The 24629-nt window shown below is 42.4% G+C and overlaps 1 protein-coding gene across 1 annotated transcript in view; it reads left to right on the plus strand.

Annotated features, from left to right (window-relative positions):
• Nucleotides 1–24629, plus strand: part of rims2a (regulating synaptic membrane exocytosis 2a) — a 95001-nt gene that overhangs the window by 23365 nt on the left and 47007 nt on the right. Inside the window, 13 exon segments of the mRNA XM_025911448.1 lie at nucleotides 7170–7237; nucleotides 8935–9054; nucleotides 10486–10585; nucleotides 10703–10826; nucleotides 13019–13065; nucleotides 13328–13440; nucleotides 14410–14457; nucleotides 16402–16532; nucleotides 16886–17057; nucleotides 17401–17554; nucleotides 20045–20113; nucleotides 22342–22480; nucleotides 24334–24399. Coding sequence (XP_025767233.1) covers nucleotides 7170–7237; nucleotides 8935–9054; nucleotides 10486–10585; nucleotides 10703–10826; nucleotides 13019–13065; nucleotides 13328–13440; nucleotides 14410–14457; nucleotides 16402–16532; nucleotides 16886–17057; nucleotides 17401–17554; nucleotides 20045–20113; nucleotides 22342–22480; nucleotides 24334–24399 — 1351 coding nt within the window.

Genomic DNA, 24629 nt, shown 5'->3' on the forward strand with positions numbered 1-24629 from the left:
GTATCGAAAGGTTTTTACAGCATACAAATACACACATATCAGTGCTGTTATTGTGCAGTCTTAAAGGCGTTCTGCTTTACTGTTATTGAGCAGTCACTGAACTGTAATTCAATCATTGTTGCTGTCTTCAAGTGATGTTGATTATGCAGATGTATATATTGTATAACTTTCAGATTCCCCAGTCTGCAGTGTGTACATGTGCTCTGTGTGTGTGTGTCTGTTTATAAATGTATTTTTATCTTTAAGGCTCATCATTTTCACTCTGAAAAATCTTTAAATATGTTTCTGTTTATACAGGTTTTTCAATAAAGATAACATTCTCGTAAAACATTAAACAATCTAAATACAGAAAACTTCTTCTTAAAATGCTCCATAACCAGAAATAAGTGCTCTTAGGTTTTGTATTATCTTTTTTTGGGGGGGGGTTGAACATCTTAAAAGTGGCTGTCTTTACTGCATTTTCATTCATCTTCAAACAAGAAGACAAACCAGCCATTGCACACACAATAAAAGCCTTTAAAAACTGAAAATGATGAGCCTTATTTTTTGTGCGGAGAACTGCGGCGTTTTCTGTTTGTCGTTAATGAATCTCCTCTAACAGCTCTTGGTGCCTTCGAGGAGGAGGCCTGTGGGCTCACAGGCCAGCCAGACATGCTTCAATGTGGATGGGTGGTTTATGTGTGCGTGAGTTGGAAACTGAGATAACACCGCTGATCTTAAGGCTCTCTGCTTTCGCCGCTGTTACAGCACTATTTGCCAGGTCCTGCCACAGCTGTTTGACAGTGTTCTTTAATGGACAGCGTTACATAAAGGACAGGCAGGAGGAGAAAGCGAGATGTTTTGGGAGTTGTGGCTGTAAACCGAAACAAAGCGAGCTGACTTTAGAATGTAGAAATGTGTTCCTGCAGCAAATTGTATCTGCGCTGTTAGCCTTGACTTTACAGCTCGCACAAAGCGGTGCTGCCTTGCTGGTATTGCGAAGGAGTTCAGTTTAGTAAAAAAAATGAAAAATAGCTGTGCTGGTTTTTATTTATTTATTTATTTCTTAAATCAAGGATTGCTTAAACTTTAAAATAATAATGTGGATCACTGAGTGAAGTGGTTTTCTTGCCGTCTGCTGTGACTGATCTGTTTGCATCTCACATTTCTTCAAGTATATATATATTTTTTAAAAAACATCCCACCAAGCAGGCACACACTGACTGAGAGAAATGCCACTTTGCATAGAATCAACATCAGAGGCAGTCGTCAGCTTCTCGCTGCTCCTCCTGGTTGACAGTTGTTGTAATTGCGAATTGATTTTTTTTTTTTTTTTAACTTTTCCTGGGATGTAAAATCAGGAAAGAGGGAGGAAGAGGGGGAGGAGGAGTGTTAGGGGTTAGACTATAGAAAGGACAAAAGTACAGTGGCACAGCTCGCCTTTGTCGCTGAATGGTAGATGAAATGTTTAATGCAGAGGAGAGCAGTGGAATTTGGTTGGCCTGCTCTGTTATGTAACTGTTCTCCACTCTAAGGCGAGCAGCTGAGCACCCGGCGCTACATTATTGATGTGGGAGTTTCCAGATTTACAGGTAGCCGTGGAGCAAAAATAGGGAGAAGGCAGGTTGTTTAGAGGGTCAGAGTTTGTGTTGTTTCTGTGTGCGTCTGTCTGCCTGCCTCCTCCGCGGGCCACCCTGCGTAGGAGAAAAAAACATAGGGAAGAGTTGAACTGTTGACCTGGATAAGTATAGCTTCCTATGCTAGGTACAGAACATACTCAGACAGCTGATTATGTGGAGCTTTATTTACTTTTAATTGGCAGTTTCATTAATTATTTTCATCTATGACATAACTAAGGCTGCTGTGATTCGGTGCATGCAGGGAGTCTGATAAATGGGTCAGCAAATTGTACTGAACCATTTATTTTAAAACAGTGTGTACGTGTTTGCGTAGTAAGTTTAATTATGCAATAATTAGAAAGTGGATTCAAAGCTAACGCCAACCCCGATGTGCACATGTGACCCTCAAATATTTTTCAGCTGGGTCAGATCAAGCAGGTGTTTTTAATGCTCCCAAAAAAAGGGCGAGAGAAGAAATATTCCTTCTTGCTTTGTTTAAAAAAAAAAAGAAGCATACAGAAGGACTTTGATTATTTACCAGAGTGAAAAAAAGTAAAAGGTGAAAAAAAACAGCATCAAAAATCTGCCAACAATACGAAGAGCAGCGGTTGTAATTGCACGTGAGACAAATGGGGGCGGAAAGCAACTTTTTCGCCATATGTTCCCGTCAGCATCTTGGGGGTTTGTGCATTCAGCTTGACTGGACAACGAGATGGGTGTGTAACAGCAGGCTAAGCAGCGTGCATCCCACACTCTCCAGTTTCTGGTACCTAGAAGGGGGAGAGGGGGAATCTGTGAAGAAGGAGGATGAGGGGTGGTGAGAATAAGAGTAGTTGAAGGGGACGAGTTAGACTGGAAGAGAAAGGGTGTGCCAGCTGTAATGGGCCTGGCTTGTGTCTGTGAACGCAGGAGACTGATTTATTGCGATGGTCCTCTCCCTGTGTTTTCCTCTTTATTGATTCCCCTGACATGCAGTCTCATAATAGTGCCCAGCACACAGAAAAGGAGAGGATGGCTGGCTAACTGCAGCAGACAGGTGGACATTGTGTAGTGACAACCTAAGTTACATCCTCATTAATGGCCTTTGGGATCAGCTTTTGCAGCTCGGTAACCCTGCTGGGTTTGGAGTGTTTGGCCTCATGCTAGATCTGAGAAAGACTGTCTTATTAATCCATCCTTTCTCTACCTGAAAGGCATTGTTTTTGGGCATAGTAAAGAGGGTTTGTTTAGGGTTAGTTTATTAAAATAGATACTGATGTTTTGAGCTCACCAGTAGCTTAACATGATATTGTTTCACCTTTGTAGCATGGTGGCTATGTTTAAACATAGACGTTGTTTCGACCTGCCTCTTTTCTGCTCTCACCTCTTGAATTGTAGTAAAAACAGCATCAATAATTAATGATCCAATTAATAGTTTACACTGGTTTTTATTGAGCCGTCAAAGTGATGGAGAGCCTGCTGGTGGTGAACTCCGCCACTGCCTGTGCGCTGCCTTCGACCTGAATCAGCACTTTGCGGGGCCTCGGAGTCGGAGCGAAACGGCAGGGCTGGGCGCAGACTGCTGATGCTCACAATTTATGGCCGTGATGAGTTTCCTGCTCGCTGAAAAATCACACAGTGCCTTACTGGGGGATCGGTGCCCATTTGTGGCGTGCCACTGTTAATGAAGCTTCGGGGAAAGTAAGGAGAGAAGGCTGGGTGTGTCTTTTTTTAAAATGTTAAGAGTAGGCTGGGGAGGGGCCTGAAGATGGACGCGGGCCCAGGAAGAAGAACACACATAAGTAGAGGTTGTAAATGATGGAAGCTTGAGATGAGCCACATAGTGTCTCTATTCATTCTGTCTATAGCTCCACATCGAACACACTATACTCTTATTGGAGACCAAAGTGTGCTCTGGTGTTACGCTGCTGACAGAAGAGCAGCTGAAAGGCAAAGGAGGTAATTACTATTGTCAGCTGTTGGCGAGAGGGCCACAGAGGCCAAAGCTTATGGGGACATCCATAATGGTTTATCACAGCACATTACTACATACACTAAGTAGTTACAGTGCTTCCTTAGAATGATGGATGGATAGTGATACATGTTTGGCCTAAACTGACCTTGCAGCTTGGTCACAACAAAATTGCAAGTTGGAAAATGTTATTGAAGATCTTTTTTACTATATTAAAGGGGGAATATTATGATCTTATTTCTTCTTATGATTTCTTCTTGCACTCTTCCAGTGTAGCTTTGTATGATTCACAGTCCAAACTAATCCTTATTTGTCATATACTGGACTAGATTGTGCTCTTTCTGAAACAAACCATTTAAGTTAAGTGAATTTTCTTCTGATTCACTAAAAGAATAATAAATAAAAATGAAAAAGTCTTCTCCCACTGACATCATACAGAGCCAAGAGTACAAAAAATTTAAAAAATCAGTGTTTACAGCAGTTTGACACTAGAGTTTTTGGCTAATATTGACTGCTTATACATACTGACACTACACTGACTTTGTTATTTGAAACTTTATTTGCAACCGAGATAAAATATGGATAAGAAAATGGAAAAAGATACATTTTGTTTATATATGTTTATGTGTTTTAATAGTGAAAAAGAAAGCTAGGAAGCTAAAAAGTAATTTGAAGCCAGAAACAGACCTTCTGTTTAAGAGCCACAGTTCCGCAGGCATGTCTCTTTAAGAGAAGCAGATTTTTTATTAAAGGTTAGAGCCTGAGAGGTTTATCAGTGAGCCAGTATTATCGGTTGGTAGTAGTTATTTGCTGTGTGGCATTGGCGTTTATGCCGATAAATGAAAATTTAAAAAGTAAAAAAAAAAGGGAGAAACACCTTCAGTGATGTTATAACAGGGGTGGGCAATCTCAGTCCACGAGGGCCGGTGTCCCTGCAGGTTTTAGATGTGTCCTCGAACCAACACAGCTGATTTAAATGGCTAAATTAGCTCCTCAACATGTCCTGAAGTTCTCCAGAGGCCTGGTAACGAACTAATCATGTGATTCAGGTGTGTTGACCCAAGGTGAGATCTAAAACCTGCAGGGACACCGGCCCTCGTGGACTGAGATTGCCCACCCCTGTGTTATAAGTACCAGAGCGCACTCTGCAACTTTCCAGTTGGCCACCTATGTTTGGAAACACAACAACCAGCTGATCCGAGCAGAGTCAGGCAGAGCCTGTATGAGTGCATAAACAACTGGAGATAGCAAATATTATGGAAGGCTGTTTATCCTTTGTGTGTCTTAATGGAAAAAACCCCCATTTCCGATCCATCGGAATATTAAATTTTAAAATCTCCAAATAATTCTGTAAGCATCTGTTAAGAAAGTACTGAACCCCATATTACCCCAGTGCAATGAGGGATTATTTAAGACATTTCTGGCTATGTGTATTCACAGTGAACCTGTCTTTATGCGAATAACGTCTTCCATGCAGGATCTTTTTTGTCCTATGCTGAAAATTCTTTCCTCTTTACCCCTGTCCAGTCCAGCCTCCCATCACCTCCCCAGCCTCCGCATCTAGAAGCATATGCAGTCTATTTTTATGCCTTTCCATCAGAGTTCCCTGATTTCCCTGAGATTGAATCCTGAGCCAGATAATACTTGAAGGAGGCCTGTCCTCTATAGCTCCATTAGGTTCTACAGCTCTTTGCAGGGGAAGTGAAGTGTGGCGAATGTGATGTATGTGGCCCATGGGTTAAACAAGTCGAGTGTTTTCAGATGACCTCACTTGTGACTGCAGCCCTGAGGTCCGCTATTGACTTTGTACATCTGTGCAAACACACAAGTCTACAACAGCATGTTTGCTGCCAAGAACACATTGTGTTTCTGTATTATTTAAATGGCCCATTCTTCGGTAAATGTTTTAATAAGAGCAACTTTATTTCCCCTTTGTAAAATGAATTGGCATCGTAGCTGAATATCATTTAAATGAATTATGCATTGTAATGGGATGCTAAAATGATGTTACTGACTGAAGTCCTGCACAGAGAAGAGCAGGAGTTGACTCTTAACTTGTGCCTGTCTTCACCTCCACACTGCTCTCCCCTGAGAATCTCAGCACTACCTTTGGATTCAATAGTTTTTGCTCTTTTTAATTAGCTTTAAATTTTAAGCTTCTTAATCAAATTGAAAGTGCTCATCTCACTGCTCTGTACATCCACACTGGAGAACAGGACAAACCCTGCAGAATCACAAAGTTGCTTCTGGAGATAGATGGATAGTTTTGATCGGTTCACATTTGTCTCATTAGAAGTCTTCCCTTTATAACTGATTATTGTCCTGAAGGCACGACAAGAGTAGAGAAATGCCCCAGAATCCTTCATCCTGCGATCGTCATCGTAGCCACGTGCCTGCCTTTCTCAAGGCCATGTATCCGCCGATGCTGTGGCAGAAGTTGTAATCAGAGCCTCATCTTTAAAAGCTCTCCCCGGTGCACTTTAGATCGAGGTCAGTTAAGGTTGTGTGGCATTGCAATCTGAATCCCCAGTTAAACACATTAGAGGTCTGCCCTGCTCCTTCCTATAGATGCAGCTTCTTTAGGATAAGATAGCAGTGTGCTGACTTTGTTTCAACAAAACAGAATCTGGCCCGAATGTTTCTGAAGATTGCTGTCTGAAAAAAATCAGAGGAATGTAACGTGGAACATGTGTTTCGATTGGAACTAACTATATTTGAAGAAATGAAGAAAGGTCTATTTCTTCACCTGCCCGGGAGGGGCAGCTAATCTGAGGAAGGCTGACTAAAAGGGAGGAGGATGGGAGCTAAAACTGCTTGTGTGAGATGTTGGATGAACTGAGGGGACAAAGCAGGATTATTTTGAACTGTGAATCATGCAGAGCTACCTATTAGCCAAAGTATTGTAAAGAAAACAAAACTTTGCACTGTGGCCTATATGTCCCCTTAGTGATGCTCTTTTCTCTTTATAATCATACTAAACATATTTATTTATTTCAAATGGGCCGTTTATCCTTGCCCCGCCCACTCCTTGTCTGTTATCGCACTTGATTTGCTGTGACAAGCGAGATGTTTAAGCAATAAAGCAGAAGAAAAGTTCCCTTCCCTACGAAGCAGTTCCAACACGATAAATCAAACCTCGGTATGGAATGCAGCGCTGAAGTTAGCTGAAGCTGCAAAAGTCCCAAATGAGGTCAAATTAGGCGCGGATTTTGTCTGTGACGCGTTTGAATGTTGTCATTTTGTTTATCAGAGGTTCCCAATGTGCTGTTGGAACACATGTAATACCTTTAAAGGATTTGAAGCTTCAGATTGTGCTTTTGACTTGAGCCATGGCTTCTGTCTTGTTTAGTTTTCTTAACTGTGCAGTGCTGAGCTCAATCCATCTGCGTCTTTTCCTTCTCTGCAGGGATTTTAGGAGCGATTATCACTTTTGCTGAGTTATGGGAGCATGTGAGCACTTGTGTGTTTGTGTGTGTGTGTTGGAACGTGAATGTTTGGATGTCTTATTTCGAGCTCTGTGTAGGTGTGCGCGCGCGTTAATGTCTGTACTTTGTGGCGTCCTCACTTGTCCCTCTCGATGTCCTCTCTCGTGTGTATATGCCCTCCCTCCCACCTTACAGGAGATTTGGATGGCCATTGGTGGGACCATGCGTCATGGCATAGCAGTGAGGCTTCCCCAATGTCTTTGGTGAGACATGTGGAGCCCTGCGTTGACCCTCCCTCCCTACCACCCGCCCCCTTAACCCCATCTCTCTCTCTCACTCTCTCTCTCCTTCCCTCTCTCTCTGTCTCTCTGTCTCCTCTCCCCCATCCCCTCTCCTCCCGGAGTCTTTTTGTCATTTCATGTTTCCTTTGTTTTATTTACACCTTTGCATGTTGTTTTTTCTGTTTTTTCTTTCTGTTTTTTATCCCACACCTGTAGGGGACAGTCAAAGGGGAAAAAGAAAAACTATTGAGCAGGCATTTATGTCCGAGGCGACACACACCTTATCTGAGAGGCAAAAGAAAATGGTGCGCTTTGGGGGACACTCATTTGAAGAGGACTTGGCATGGTGTGAACCGCAGGTTAAAGACTCGGGAGTTGATACGTGCAGTAGCACTACGCTAAACGAGGAGCATAGCCATAGTGAGAAGGTACTGAGACAATCTAGCCTGCTTTTTTTTTTCCTTTTTTTTGTTATGATTATTATTTATGACCTTACCCATCCAGTCTTTGTTTGCTCTCTGTCACCAAGTGTAAATAGGTGAGATGTCTGTTTTATGGATTTTATTTAACGTTGTATAAACTGATTTCTCTTGCGATTTTTTAAAACTTTATTTATTGTTTATGGTTCGGTTACTTTTGGCTCCACCTCGGTGTTGCCTTAAAAATAAAAGTCATTTGGGGACACCCTCTTTGCTTGCTACTTGTACTTGCTGTATTGCTCCCCAAATAGAAACTACACCTCTTTACAGTAGCTGTAAAAGACTTGGGCATTGACACACAACCTCTCTGTTTGTCATGGCACTCAGGAATGTGGGTCTCTCCTAGTTGCATGCTCGTTTTTTTTCCTCCGTATGTTGTGTTCTTGCTCTGCAGCGGTCCTGTTTAGTGTAGTAGGAACACCCTTACTCGGGCCCGTCCCCTCTCACTCTGCTGCCCTACCCCACAGCACCCAGTCCAGACAGATCCTGTCCCCTCTGCCCAATTTTCCACTCACTTCTATAGAAAAAAAAGACACACACACACACAAACAGGGAAGATTGGATTTGTTTTGCACCAAAAAAACATTTGTTTTTCTTTTTTCCCTTCCACTGCCGCGTCTGTGATATCACCGTGTCTCATAGCTTTATTCTGTGCTGTCTGTTTTTCATCCTTTTTGGTCTCTAATGTGGCACCCTAGGATCTACTTCATCTGTATCACGTCTACCCCCCTCCCACTTTTTTTTTCACTATCTGCTTTCCCCCTCACTACTCCACGCTGTGTGTTTGTGTGTAGCAAAGCACCAGAGTCACACTCTGGTCTTCCTGCTCCCGTTTGAAGAGCTGGTTTTAGGAGGAGTGTTGGGGCTGCTTGCTTTACTCTGCATGGGGCGCTGCATGAAGCTTAACTCCACCCTCACACCGGCAGGTTCACACAAACTCTGTGAGACAGTTAATGAGCTGTGTGTTATTTGGAGAAATTTCAAATTTTCCTTTGAACGCTTTTGGCCTAACAGATAAAACTGCATCACCTGGAGTTTAAATAACTGAGTTTGTGTGAACATTCTTCCCCCAAGTGAACAAATAAAGTGCTCCCTTCACGCCCTCCTTTCACTGTTTTGTTGTCTGCTTTGGTCTGAAGTGATCGAACTGAAATGGATTAACTGTTAAACAAAAGGTGTGTTGTTGCTCTGACCTTGTAGCACCCAGTGACGTGGCAGCCGTCCAAAGATGGGGATCGCCTAATAGGGCGCATTTTGCTCAACAAGCGCATGAAAGATGGAAGTGTGCCTCGAGACTCAGGTGCTCTGCTCGGTCTGAAGGTGAGCTTGCAGCCTGTGTGGGCGTCATTTGCACTGCACACACTCATGTTGAACTGCCATTAGAATATCCTGTTAAAATATGCATATTTAGCACAGTGACTTTAACATTTTACCCAGTAGGGTTCAGTCAAAAGGATCAGTGTTAGATGCAGCATTTAGGTGGAAGGTTAAAAATTTTGTGCCTTTTTTTTTTTGAGGTTTCTCCATGGCTTTCCGTTGTTACATCATACAGTAGTACGACTCACTATTAATAGCCATTATATTCCTGATGAATATTAATAAGTGTTGTTTGATACTGGGCTCTCTAATCTTCTGAACTCATTCATACTGAGCTACTTTAGTGAACAGAATTCAGCTGCTGGGAGGAAACAAGTCGGAGCAGAGCCTCCCAGTATTGTCCCTGCAGTTATTCCCTGTTTGTGCATTATACAGTACCATCACGTTCTAATGTAAATTTACATTCTTTGCTCTCTGTGTGTCTTTTTCTTATAGTTTTAGTGCTGCCTGCTTCTTATTGATCAAATTCTTTATTGAATGCTAAGTCAGTTTCCCTTCCAGTGTCTCCATCTATTCAAAAAGCATATACCTATTTTTATATAGATAGATATAGTTTTGTTTTATCCTTCACTGTTGTGTAATTCTGTAGGTGGTGCGTACCCTTAAAAAAATAAGAGAGCAGCCAAATGTCCACAGGAGCATGGCAGCAGCCGCTGGAGAAAGAAGCGAGAGCGGCAAGATGGGGAAAAAAATCATTACTGATTAAATGAGCCTCCTGAAATGGCATGTTTGTGTCTGCTCAGTGCTTCTGTGCATTTCTGTCCGCTCAGCAGCAGCCACCCAGCTCCACAATCCAGCCAGTCAGTCCATCAGTCAGGTTGCCAGCCTCGCCCTCACTGCCCATCTCTTTCTCTCTCTTATGCTCTCTTCCTCTGCAAGCCTCCCTCTCTCTATCTCCTGCCTGTTACATAAAGCCATTTCATTTAGCAGACTTCCCTAAGCTCCTTTGTATGTTGGCATTCAGCTGCCATTAAGAGGGGATTTTTATTTGTATGATGCCAGTGTAAGCTGAGGAGAGTGGAGTACAGCAGCTCAGGACTGTACAGTACAGCTCTAGCCCACGGCCTTGCACTGTTACAGAACCACGGTACAGCACCGGAGTGTTTCCACGGGGAACAAAGCACAGTCCTGGACAGTTTCTGAAAAGATTTAGATTTAGACTTTTAGCATCGACCTTCTCCCTTCCAGTGCATTTCTTGTGGTTTCAAACCTCGCAGGCAAAAACTGAAGCCATGACATCAACAGGATGCTTTGAGAAAATAAGTCCATGTTCTTCTATGAGCTGCATTAAATCTACAGTTATTATGACATAGCTCGACTTTTGTTTCACAAATGCATTTTAGTACCAGCGCAATCACCTCTCTGTTTCTACAGGTGGTGGGAGGCAAGATGACAGAATCTGGTAGACTTTGTGCTTTCATCACTAAAGTGAGGAAAGGAAGTCTAGCAGACACTGTTGGACACCTCAGACCAGGTATTGAAACACACACGCACACATTTATGAAGAAATTAAATTCAGCTGTGACGACAGTGTGAGCATGAAGGATTAAGATCTTCCACGTGACGCTGAGCATCTCTGGTGTTTTTGCAGGAGATCAGGTGCTGGAGTGGAACGGGAAGCTTTTACAAGGAGCCACATTTAAAGAAGTTTACAATATCATACTAGAATCCAAGCCGGAGCCGCAGGTGGAGCTGGTGGTCTCGCGGCCTATAGGGTGAGATCTCGCAACCGGTGTCACACATGCAGACACACTCTGTTCTTCACAACACAACTTTGGATTTTGGCATTAATAAGCAACAGGATGCTCTCGCTCACAGTAACCAAGGTGTTAGGCATGGGTGAGAATTTGCGCTGCAACTGTGTTACTTTTCCATACAACACAATAAGCATACTGAAGCAGACGAGTTCACTAGATGTGTTAAAATTGTGATTTGAAAATGTAATTTTTAATTAAGTGAAGCCAGGACTAGGATCTGTCAAGGGCATCGAACTTTTTCCCACTATGTGCTTGTGTTGGGATAGTTTGTGACCCCAGAAAAGGAATTGTGTGTTTAATGATAAAACTAAATATGGTGCAGGATGATAATTCAGACCAAGGAGAGGCACTGTAAGAAAAATAACTCTTTTTTGATACATACTCAGAATAGGGTGAGGTCTCAGTGATGGGAGAAGCAATTATCTGGTTCAGGGGTGTCAAACATATGGCCTGGGGGCCAAAGACTCCCTTCCAGCCCACTGGATGGCCTTGGTAAAGGTGAAGGAAGGCATAGATTCTGTACTTTTATGTTTTACAGCTTTTTCTAGTGACAGAGACCTCCTCCATGGTCATTCACACTACACCAAAGTAACTAAGTAATAGATAAACAAAAAATATCCTGAACCTTTTCCTCTCCAATACAAGTTTCTGTGTTTTCCAAAGGTCCAAAGTTTTAAAAAAATCCATTTCCTTCAGCAACATTTCTTTATCATGTGGAAAAACGAAGATTTACTGTTGAAGTTCTTTTTTCTTCTATTAAGATGTCTAAACATTTCTATATGTGGCTAAACTTCTTTACACTGACAGAAAGAGGAGTTTTTACTGGTCTGGCCCGCTTAAGCTCAAACTGGGCTGTATGTGGCTCACGATGTAAAATGAGTTTGACGTCCCTGCTCTAGATGAATCCTGACATCTCAGATCAGGAGTGGGATTCATCTAGAGAGGGGCCGCTTTATTACACATACCTCCGCTGCATATACCTGGAATCTGTGTCTAACAGCCAGTCAGATGAGAAGCAGAGTATACCTTCTGCTCCTGTTGTGCTGTGTGTGGAAATGCATGCTTCAAGTATTTCTTTAAAAACAAAGGAAAGAATGGGACACACAGACAGCTCTGAGCCACACAATTCACATTTCTAGATGAATTTTGACAGACATTTCAGTATTTTCTGAAACAGACGTGATATGAAAGATATTTGTGATGTTGGAGAGCTCTGTGTTTGTGGCTGAGGACGCACAAACAGACTTTGCAGTACTCTCTGCAGTTATTATTATGGCGAAATCTGTAAAGCATAAAGTTTAGGCTATATTAACTCTGTATTAAGTGTATAAACAAACCTAATTGTATGAGCATTTATTCTCCCCCTTCGACCAATGCAGAATTTACAGGACTCTGTAGGATATGTTGTTACTCTAACCTTAGTGACTCATATAGTTTCATTTAAATACTTTGCTTTCAGTATTTTGTCTTCCTAAACTCCTAAATGCAAAATGTCAGCTACAACAATAAAAGACTTGTCCCTGCTTCACTTTCACATTGGTGCTAACCATGCATAAATCTGGACTTTAGTATTAGTCAGTATTTCAAAGAATCACACTTTAGATTGTGCCAACATCTCTTACCTATTTGATTTGATTTCGCTGTAAAACTATTACAGTGCCAACATCTGTAGGTTTATTCGTGCCACATAGCTGCCTCTATGACTCAGAATAGCTTCATATTTTTGGAATGTGGAGACTTGAAAAGGGGAATCTGAAGGGAACATAGCTCAGAATGTGTTTGCGAAGGAGCTGTGCCGAGCTGTTTATTCAGCATCTGTTCCTCCCTCCCTCTGGCTCCGGCTCTGCCATTTCTGGCCTCGTAAGGCACCGAAGAATGCCGGCCGGCAAAAAAATGAAAGCCCGTCACATCGTTTATCCTCTCCACTGCGATTGTTTTTGAAAAACAGAGGCACCTTTGCTTTGTCGATTCCCAGGTCTGACCTGCTTTGTGCCATTGAGGGAGCCGTTGGGTGAATGAAGACTAATGTGGTGCTTACGGTCATTAAAGCGCAGTGCATTCAGTATTAGCTTAAATTGATCCGCTCCATCCCCCTCCTTCTCTCCTGCTTCTCACACTCTTTCACTTTCTTTTTTTGCTTTTTTTTTCAGAGATATTCCAAGGATACCAGACAGCACACACTCACAACTGGAATCAAGTGAGTTCTGTCAACATTTTTTCCGTGGATTTGACAGTGTGCCGTTTGATCCTATTAATCATCCCAGAAACACCAAGTGAAGCAAATTGTCACCCTGCCTTTTTATCTTCCCCCACATGGCAAGATTTTTGTGCTCTTTTTGTGTTTCCTTTCTTTGTGTGTCCTTGCTACAATCTCCAGTTTTCTCCCTGTGCGTAGCGAAAACTACAAACAGCAAACAGATACGGTTTATTATCTGACTGTGCCGTCTGTGCCCTGCCAGGTTCGAGTTCTTTCGAGTCTCAGAAGATGGACCGTCCTTCCATCTCTGTCACATCTCCTATGAGTCCCAGCATGCTGAGGGACGCCCCCCAGTACCTGTCAGGACAGCTCTCAGTAAGTGAGCTCAACTCCACATATGGGCTACATGTAAAAGCCGGGAAGAGGATTGGATTGATAGAGAGGGTTTAATTGCTTTTGAGATCATAGATGAGCTAGTAAGTATTATTTTCCCATTGCGGATTCATTACGCAACCAATTTTTTTCTTTTTTTTAGTTTAAATCTTAATTCAAACCCCTGTTAAACATTGTTGTCAGGCTCAGCAACCTCACTCAGCCTGTTCAGCTGGCCCTTCACCAACCCAGCACAGGACTGTAGATCAGATTACGTTGTGTGTTGTTCATTATCCAGTATAAAAACCCTCCTGGGGGTAAATTTGGTAAAAAGGCTGCATTAAAACGACATAAATCAAATCTTAAATTTAGGATTCAAGAATGTGCTTTTCCTGCTCTTTCAATATTTATGAGAGTCCCATAGAGTATTTGGTCGCCACTCAAACATATCCTACACTGTATAGCACAGCCTTTTCATCCACTCACTGCTTAAAGTTCTGGATTTTCATGAGAGGGCCGACCTTGAAGTTCGCAGTGGACTAATCACTAAAACAGTTCAGCTCACTGGATAAACCTTGCAAGACCTTGATGAGTAATTCTACACAGTAAGGAGCTGTCTGTATCAAGCATCGTCTGTGGATAACAATCGGCTTTAACGTCACCGTGACGCAAGCTTTGAGGCGGAGGAGAAAAAGGTCTAAAAGACAAAAAGATCTAATTGTGAGCCGCTGGTAATTTTCTCCGAGGGCCTATGCAGAACAGGGCAGAGCAGCTCAGGGATGAGTAATCTTTGAGAAAGCAGAAATGAAAAAAAAGTACAAAACCTGCTGGTTTAAATCTTTCATCTAAATGACAAATTTCTGTTGTTGTGTTTTGGGTGTATTGTGAGTTTTTGTGTTTTGTGTTTTTGGTTTTATTGCATTTTCTTTTCTTTCTTTTTTTTCTTTTGCTGTTTAATTTATGCTTATCCAGAGCCAAAGCCTTAGTAGAAGAACACCGCCTTTTGCCCCTAGGGTCCAGGTAATGGGCCCTGTGTGAAGGGCACAAACTCTGTTTGTTTTTTTTTTGCTCATTGACTGTTGACTGGCCTTTTTTTCTGTTTCCATACTTTGGAAAATGCATTCCTGGGGAAATGGCAGCTTTGAGTTTCCCTCTTAGTGCAGTGCATTGTGTCATTTTCTTTGATTTGATTTGTTGGTATCATTCTTTTGATTAGAATTCTTATAGCTCATTGTAACCCATACACATCATTATCCCCAAGTAGTGCATGCTCGACTAATCGGAGCTTATTTTAAGAGACACTCTTGCATTGCCTGATGTTTTTGGACTGACTTCAGTGATTGACCTAATTGAAACAGTAGTTCTGTATTGTGTCGAGGGCAATGCTGGTCGGCGTCTCTGTAAATCTTTCTAGGACAAAGATCTCTGTTTTTCTTTTTTCTTCTGCTTCAGTGTGACATGAACCCAGGCCTCGATAACTCTAACCCTGCACACATACACAGAAGGGCTCCCCCATGTGCGAGTTAAACTGATGCTAATTAGCAGATCTGAGCTGATGGCTGTGTGGTTTCATGTTGCAGTGAAAAGATACTGAGTTCACCGTCCTCTTTGGAAAGCCAAAGCCAAAATTGCATTTCCCCCGTTACAGATAGGAGATTTAACGAATAAGCAAATTGTACCTCCCAAATAATAACTCCAAACAGAGCGAAGCCTAGAAGGCTTCTCTCTGCTACAAGCTGCCTGCTTTAATATCACTCTGTCTTTTCTGTGGTTTCTGTTTTATGGTCATTATTGATTTAGATAGCCTGAGGGTTAATATTCCTGTGTTAAACCTTAGATATTTATCTCACTGTTGTGTTGTTTTGCTTAAAAGAGATCTAAGCTTCATATCCTGTGTGTCGGTAATATTGTTGGGGTGTGTAACAGAGCATGCAGAGGAAAGGGCGCACTGCGTGTTTTCCAGATCAAACATATGAATGCTTTAGGTTTATGTGTGTCTCTACATTAATGTTGTTAAAGCCAGCATGTTTGAGTAAACTGCTTCCTTGTTAATTGGCTGTATTGGACACACAGTAGTATATATTTAGGTATTTTACTTATTGTTGCTAGTTTTTATGGTGAATCTTACTCTACATTTGAATTCATATTTTGCAGTATGTGGCATTTTGGTGGGCTAGAGATTACTTGGTACAATTTGTTTTTCCCATGAGCCCCCTGCTGTCTGTTTCGACTTGTCTTGAATGCTCTTTCCTGCATTGCTGCATGAACGGCGAGTCCTCTTAAACAGTGCAGACCCCTATCCATAATCATATTCTGAATGAAGTATGGACCAGAACTTAGAAGTCTTACTTCTCATTTCATCTGATTTCTTTTAAGGCTTCAGCTGGCCTTTTATTTCTTCTAAGTTTTTTCTCCTGGAGTCCATACTTTTCTTTTAGCGTGAACTGTTTGATTCCTATTGCAGCAGCATGACTGATTTCTCGTTATCGATCCCCACTGAATACTTGGGAGGACACTATTAGAGATGCCATCATATAGGTAGATGGTGGGACAGTGTTAATTTTAGAGCATGTTGCCTTTAGCATTTCACTGTAGTTCACTCCAGCTGAAAAGGTCAGTTCCATTTAAAAAACTGTAATAGGACACACTTTAAAAATCATTATCACACCATTTTAACATTGATATAGTTTTAGTTTATGAAAATGACACACCACACATGTGACCTGACACCATCCTAGCAATTGGATACCCTCCTCCTTTTCCTAAAGGGTAAATACAGGAGAAGACCCTGCACTGAGGCCTATACTGATTGAAAAGGTGTTGAACTCAACAAAAGGATGTAAATGCATATGTGAGGACCTGATGAAGTTGTCTTCTCCTGCATTATTCCCTTTATGTGCTCTCATTTGTGCTGGCCCTGAGCTGTCTCTCAGCAGGCTGCCTCTGCTCTCCCCCCTCCCCCAGGTCAAACTGTGGTATGACAAAGTGGGCCATCAGCTAATCGTCACCATCCTGGGTGCCAAAGACCTGCCACCCAGGGAAGACGGCCGGCCCAGGAACCCTTACGTGAAAATCTACTTCCTCCCTGACAGAAGGTAAGAGTAGAAACAGTTCCTCTGTTTCAGGGCCTAATTTCCCCGAAGGTAGAAAGACACTAAAAAAAGATTATGCAATAAGGTCAAGTTATGGGGGGCATTGATGTGAGGTTTATTTCATAATTATTTATGCTCTTATTTTCTTATTAAGCGATTTATTCTTATGCATTGATGAGGAATGCAGGAAATGGACGTTAAGAAGCAGTTAGCACGTTCACTTTGCCATGTCGTTCCCTGCAGCTGCATGCTGTGGTGCTGTGCTCTGTGCTGTGTCGTGTGATGGATTTGTTGTATTCGTGGCTCTTCCCTATTATGATTGTAAATAAAAACAGTTTGAATTATTGTTCCTCCAGTGACAAAAGCAAGAGGAGAACAAAAACAGTAAAGAAATCCTTAGAGCCCAAATGGAACCAGACCTTTATGTACTCGCCGGTGCACCGGCGGGAGTTTCGGGAACGCATGCTGGAGATCACATTGTGGGACCAAGCCAGGGTGAGGGAGGAGGAGAGCGAATTCCTGGGAGAGGTAAGAAAACCAAATCCAAGCCCTCAGAGACACTCGGTAACAGTATCTCAGCTTATCCTCTTGAATGGTGTCAAGCCCTTAAGAAAGCTGCTGGCCATCACAAAGTGTTGGGTGGTCCAGTCCCTGCCTATCATGGATCAGGAACTTTCTTTTTTTCTGTTTGCGTGTGAGTGACAGAAAGGGCTTTTTTGGGATTTACATTTTCTTTAAAAGCCAGCATGTTTTACGTTGCTCTGATTCCATCAGTGAGTAGAAAAAAAAATATATGTGAGCTTAAAACATTTGGAGTGAGGCCATTTTTTTTAAGGAGAGAAAATTTACTTGGGCCTTTTACTTCTGCCAGATCCTGATTGAGCTGGAGACGGCTCTTCTCGATGACGAGCCACACTGGTACAAGCTACAAACACACGACGTGTCATCTATCCCACTCCCACGTGCCTCCCCGAACGCACAGCGCCGGCAGCTCCACGGAGAGAGTCCAACGCGGCGGCTGCAGAGTGAGTAACACCTCTGTCGCTCAAATGGTCCCAAAATATGCTGAAAGTGACTGTAAAGAGTCAGAAGGTGGGCATCCTGTAGGAAAAACATTTTACCTGCTGTAATGTAAAGTGACATTCATTCACAGTGTGAGATGGAAGCAGGTCAGCTGATTTTCTAATACCAATGCAGATACATTGGCTTCAGGTATCTGCTGATACCAACTATCAGTCCATTACCTGGATTAAATGAATAATCCTTACTTTGAGTGAGAGACAGGGAGTCTTTGTTTGAATGATGCTTGACTTAAACATTGCTTTCCCAGCTTTCTAAAAAAAAATGTAAAATACATTCTTTTAAGAGAGCAGATTTACTGAAATTAGAATTGTTTGCACAACCATACACTCAAACAAGGTTAGAATGAAGGAAAGATTAAAAAAACGTGCTTGTTTTTTACCTAATTTCTTTGCACTCTGCACAATATCAGTGTTTAATGCACTCTGCTGTCACTGATGGTTCTCTGCTCTCGCTACGTATGCACCTCCTCACACCCCGCCACACACTGCCAATAAGACAGGTGAAGCAATGACAGCAGCTAATAGTGGACGTAAGTGCAAAAACGAATGTATACCAGCTGTAGCATAATAAGAGAGAGAAATCTGCAGCTATCAGAGAAAGAGTCCATGGAGGTTTTTACTCGTGTGTGTTTTGTAGCTTGTCTTAAAGCAAGTTTCCTTATACCCTAATGATGATTTTGTTCCTTTTTTATTACTTGAAGCTCGCCATCATACAAATATATCTGTGCCGACAGACTCATGGCACCGAACACTCAGAAATTAAAATTTTAGCACTGAGATAAATAAAAACAACAATAGGTAGCTTTCTGATTTTTGTAGTTGTTTCCATTAACAAACAAGGAGCCATATGTATTTATCTGATCAGTGCTGGCTTTTTCTGTTGCGGCTTCAGGTCATCGAGGCCTTTACAGCCGTTGTTATTTCTGCATATTTTGTTTCTGTTGTCCATGTCACATCTACCTTACTGCTTCTGCTTTTACAGACAAAGGCTCTTATTCACACAACTCAGGTAAAGACCTTTGCCCTAACAGACATTGCAGCTTTATGGAGCATCTGAGTGTCGTCCTCCTCCTCTTTAAAAACACACCCTTGTGCCCCAATTCTCCACCCCTTTCCCCCCTCCCCCTTAAGAGCTGACGTTTCTGCTGCCTTACATGGATTTCAGTGCGGAGGGTCGGTGTATATTTTACACCGCTCTTTCCTTATCCACCCAGAGCAGCAGAACCACAGACGCTGTGGGGAAACGGGGAGATTTAGGACACAGTGGTCTCTCCTTCTCTGTGTGTTCACCTGTTAACTGGCTCACAACCCCACCCTGTAACCCAAAACCAGATCCTGCCAAACTGTATTCAGTCCTAATGTGATGTTATTAAAACCCGAGCTGTCCGCCCCTCCTGACAGACATAATTGGCCTATGACCACCTGCCTCTCCTCTGTCATGTATACTGTTTGTTTTTTGGCCTATTATGAATATTTTCCTCTTAACAGTTGCACAGATTACCATCGGCACACTCTGCCCATTCTGCTTTTGCTTGTGTTTGTGTGTCTTCATTGTGAATATCTTCTTGAAAACGGCAGGCGACTGTGTTGCTTTTGTGATACTTCTTATTTACTGGCCTAATCCTCTAACACAGTTGGCATATTTACTCAAAAAAAGAAAGAAAAAAAAGAAAAAGAAGAAAATAATATTTGATTATCTGCATGCATGAAATATGAAATACTCTTTATATAAGATATTTTTGACCCATGTCTTACTATTATTAGAGTCTTTGGCCCTCATACCTCCTAACAAGCTTAAGAGGACTGCGCTGCAGTCCGTTATGCCATACGGCTTCACTCCGCTGCTTCTTTCAGCCACGGGAGGCTGGCTTGCTCCCCCACCAGGACGATTTTCTGGGTGTTGGTGTTAGCGTGAAGTGAAAGAGCTGACAGCTGTAAAAAGTTTTCAGCCAACTGAGATGAGAGGTTGGGAGCGGCACTGCCAGAGTGCAGCACTTGTCATTTCTGAAAAAGCACACGTGTCCAGTTGATTTAAGTTGAATGAACGGTGAAGGCGGTGGGGAAGCGTTGGGTGGGGAGTGGGGGTGATAAGGCTACGGGGGAAGGATGAGGAAAGAGCTACACTGCCCTATCACTTCTCCCCGTCTCCACCTTCACGTGTGCACTGAATGATTGACTGCGCCATTTCAAAGTGCCACAGCTCAGATGAAGAAGGATCGGCTGCTCTTGTTGGGACAGAGCGGCGAAATGCTGCATTATTTGTTTTAGTTGGAGGGCTCACTTTGACCAGTGAACATTACAGTCAGAGCAGGGGTGACTTATTATTTGAAAAACAAAAAAGCATCTAAATAAATGAAAAAGGGAATGAAAACGACCTCTTTCTCTCTCTCTCCCCTCTGTCTCCTCTTTCCTGCTTCTTTCTTTCTCTCAAAGGATCCCAAAGGATAAGTGACAGTGAGATCTCAGACTATGATTGTGAAGACGGCGTTGGGGTAATAACAGGTAATAAACAGTTCAAGGCCATATTAAGAAGGCCATCGTTGTGTGGCGTAAGTGAATCGAATCCACTCCATTTCACCAGAGCTGCATTACGATTCTTAATAATGTACTTAGCTAACCTCACTCACGTCGCCACCGGAAAGATGCTTACACACGTCATCACATCTCGCAGTATCGGGCTAAAATCCTGCAGCCCATCAGCAAACAGCAGAAGCAGCACAGTGAGGGAGCAGAGGGCTTTTTTGTCTGCCTCTGCACTGCTAGTTGCTGTTCTTGCTAAGGCTTCAGCAGCACGCCCACGCTGCATCAGAAAAGCAGAGGCAGAGCTGCTACCAGCCAGAGAGAATAAGACAGGGGAAGGGGAAAAAAAGACTGAGACGTGCTTGAAATTTGCTCACATGAAATAATAAGTAGGAAGAAAAATTATGCTGAAAAAGACAGCGAGGGCTTAAAACAAAGGCTTCCTTTAAATTTTAAGCACAAGGTTGCATTTGAGGGCAACATGTGCCTGTCTTTTTATAATTGTTAGTTCTCCTCAGTTTTCACAAAAAGACCACGGGACATGCTATATTTTTTATTTTTTTTTGCAATTAAGCTTGATGGAAACAGCTACCTGCACTGTTTGCAGGACGTTTCACATCACTCACCATGCAGAAGAAGCGAGTGGAATAATGTGAGAAAACAAACAGGAGAATACACAGTTTCTGTAGCAAACTGCGTGTCACACACACACACACACACACAGACATTCAGACCGGCCTGCCGATGATACCGCAGCTGAGGGAAATCCTCCTCCAGCCTCTTTAAAATTCTCATCAGCCCCTCACTGCCTCTCACAATGCCAGACACCCCCACCCCCTCACTTCATCCACAGTGAAGGGAATACCCCTTCACTCAGCCCTGGTTGGTGCCTCCCGTTTGCTCAGGCTCCACTGCATCTCATCCTGCGGTTTTTGCCGTAATCTGCTTCCACAGTTCAAATGGGGAAGAAAACATTTTATTTTTGTTTTACAGAACATACAGTACACACAGTACAGCAGTGCACACTAGTAGCTACTGTAGAAGACAAATGGGCCTTACAACTGAACACTTTTAAGACTTTTTCCATCTGTGCAACATGTTTCATGTTGCTTTAACCCTCTGCTCTTTTGCCTCTTTCTGCACCATTGCAGCCAGTTCCTATTAAAACCTTTTAATTGTCAACAAAGAATCTCCTCTTTGCATCTGCAACATGTCAGGAGGAAGAATAGATTTAATTTGGCTCTGCATGGAAGTTGATTGCTGCGCTGCAGGAAGCTCACTAGTGGAGCATCTTTTAAGAAATGACAAATGTTTTCATTTGAAAATGTAATTTACATCATAATGGAGTGAAGACATTGTGGATTGTGGTCATTTTTTTCAAATGTTTGTAGCTTGTATTTGTTTATATCAATAAACAAATGGTGGACTTGCAGAATATGACAATTTACTCTATGGGTCATTTAGCCTGACACGTTTAAAGAAATCTATTTTATTCTATCTACGACACACAAAAGAAAATCTTATGCGATTAACATGCCACTCCTTTAAAGTGAAGGTCAACATTTCTTTCATACCTTTCCATCTTTTCCAACTTTGGAATCAGGCTTTTCTTTAACTCATTTTAAATCTTCTATACACTCTATTGAATATCAATCAACATTAATAGTGCTAAGCACTGACCTTAACCGTGGCTCCTAGCCATGTCTGATTATCGGTTAATGAACTCTTTCAAGTTCAATGGACTAATCAGTCTACCAGTGAAAATTCATTATAATGTTTCAGATTCTTTTGAAAGGCTATTTTCATGTTTAATGCACAGTGTTAACACAGCAGATGACTTACACTTTTATGGAAACCCACTCCTCATTTTTTGTACGATAAAGACTCAGCATATCAAAATGAGTCCTTCACCTGTGCAGAATGGCTTTTAGCTTTACAAAGTTTGAAACAAGATTTGCCTTTTTCCTCTTAGTTATTACAGACGGTGGTCAAACTAAGTCTGCAAAAGCAGCATTCATTATTGTTCATTAACCATATTTAGTTATTTAAATAACTCAAGTATAAAAGGAATCTGCACTCAAGTAAAAAGCATACAAAAGTAGCATCTCTGGTGTTGTGAGGGAATAAAGGAACCGCTGAAATAACGCCGTACCCTCTCTCTCCTGCTCTCTCCACCCCCTGCTTCTCTTTATTCATTGTTGTTTTCGCAGACTACCGGCCAAATGGCAGAGACTTCCAGAGCTCCACGTTGTCGGTCCCCGAGCAGGTCATGTCTTCTAACCACTGCTCTCGGTCAGCTGATATAAACAGGGTGCGGTCGCGCTCTCCCAGCGTTCCCCCACCCTCCAGGTAACCAGTCGCTCAATGCACCAAAGGCCCGACATGTATAGTTTTTGGTAGGTCTTTTGTACATCGTAGTGTTGTGCTTCCATGCTTTGGAATCCACAAAAAAATAGGTTCACTAGTTTAGCTGAAACGCATGCTGTTTCAGGTTACTTTCAAATTCGCCACCTGTTTTGGTTGTAGCACCAAATGTTGCTATATTTACTTTAAAATAGCACCTCACCCCTCTGTAGTGTGCAGCATCTCTCCTGTTTCCTCTCATGGTCTCTGTTAAACATGAGGCCATGTGCCTCTTGGACAGCAGGGGGCAGTATGTAGCATACATAAGGGGTGATCAGTCCACTTCTGTCACACAGCAGAAGTCTGGACCAAGCATTTGACCTTAGGCCTTCTCAGTACAGTTCCTCTGCTAGAGTGGAGCACCACAGTTTGTCTGATGACAACTGAACACCTGACAGGTACACACACACACACACTTCAGCTCACACTTGTGTGCAGCACATGCATCTACTTATTTAAGCATGCATGTGTAAATGCTGACCAGCACAGTGAGCTGTTTATGTAGGTATACGCCACAGCACAACACCTTTTGCCTTAAACTCTTCTTCTTTGTCCGCACTTTCATCTTTAATGTGATGTAGTGGGGTTTTTGTGTTGTTTTTTATTCGGGGTCCTCCTGATACAGTAGTGTGGATTCTCCCCTACTTAAAACTTGTGTCCTCAATCGTCATCTACTCCTTATTTCCAAATGAGAAAGTGAAAATTAACGAGCGCAGGAAATATCCGATTAAAATGATCATTCTTAGAGTTAAAAATAGCTTGTCACAAGTTAAAGTTCCAGATGAGCACCAGTCTCGGATGAGACTACACTCCTGAAAGACAAGTGCACAAGTTTGAATTGAGAGAATGAAATTCTGCAGGAAACATTGGGAGCCAAAGAAATGTTGCCAGTGCTGAGCACATTATACAGGATTTGCATGTACTGTATTTCACTATCTTTATGGAAGAGGTGGTCGAGGGGAAGTGGTCAGTTATCCTCCATCAGCACTTATTTTCTGTGAGCTTTGGAAAATGTTGCTCCAAGAGTCCAATTGTGGCCTTGGCACCGCCCGGTCGCAGCTATTCCCACCCCCAGCCCACCCCGCCCCCTTTCCAATTAACTTTATTTGATACTTCTGAAGCTGGAGCTAAATCAGTGTCAGATGCAGAAAATGCACTTATCTAAATTGTCTGGGACGGTGCTCGGTTGAGTGTATTTCAGCTGCTTCAATTAACAGCTTGCAGTTATTTATTGAAAACAGTTGAAAATGTCACAGAGAATTTGGCATTCTCCCAGATATCCTATAATATTGTAAAAAAATGGCTTTCATAGCTTTCTGTGAGCCTTGCTGGTTTATTTTTTTTAACACTTAATGTTTTCTGACTTTCTTGGGAAATGATGTATGTAAAAAAAAAAAGTGTAGTTATTAAATGGTCTAAAGTAGTTTAATAGTCCAGCAGAGGGGACCGATTTAGGGGTTCGGACTGTGCTGTTCTCTTCCGGCGTCTTCTGTGTACCACTTTTATCTGTCTGTGCACTAGAGCCGAGGAAGTCGTCTCCTCGCCGTGCGATTTCTCGGCTTTCTCTCACCTCTCATCTTCCTCGCCAGTTTTTCCACCCTGAATCGCGTACATTAACCTCTCTCCTGTGAGCTTTCTCTCTTTTACAACCCCCCCTCGGTTTCCTCCCCCTTCCGGCTGTCTGCCTGTATGATCTTTGTCTCCGATCTGCTGTCTTTCTCTCCTTTCCTCCTTCTCTTCTGTCTCTTCACCATCTCAGATCCATCTCTGTCTTCTCTCCTCCTTCCATGTGGTTGCAGCCATTTTCTCACCCTACCTCGAACCAGACATACTCAGCCTATTGATGACCCTCAGAAGGACCCCAGGTAGACTTTTACCAGAGCTTGCATGAAGCCCCTCCTTTGCTACTCCAGTTGCCAACCAGCCAAACCCCCTCCCCAACCATGCACCAACCCACAAGCCTATTTTTTTTAAATATATTTTATTTGTTGGGTTGTTTTTTGAGGAAAGCTTCCATTAGGGTGTTGAAGATATAGCACTGACACCGTGGCATGCTTTAAAAAGCCACATGGGTTTGTGGATTTGAGGTGTAAAT

This window comes from Oreochromis niloticus, linkage group LG11 (assembly GCF_001858045.2).
Source record: "Oreochromis niloticus isolate F11D_XX linkage group LG11, O_niloticus_UMD_NMBU, whole genome shotgun sequence".
Taxonomy (NCBI): domain Eukaryota; kingdom Metazoa; phylum Chordata; class Actinopteri; order Cichliformes; family Cichlidae; genus Oreochromis; species Oreochromis niloticus.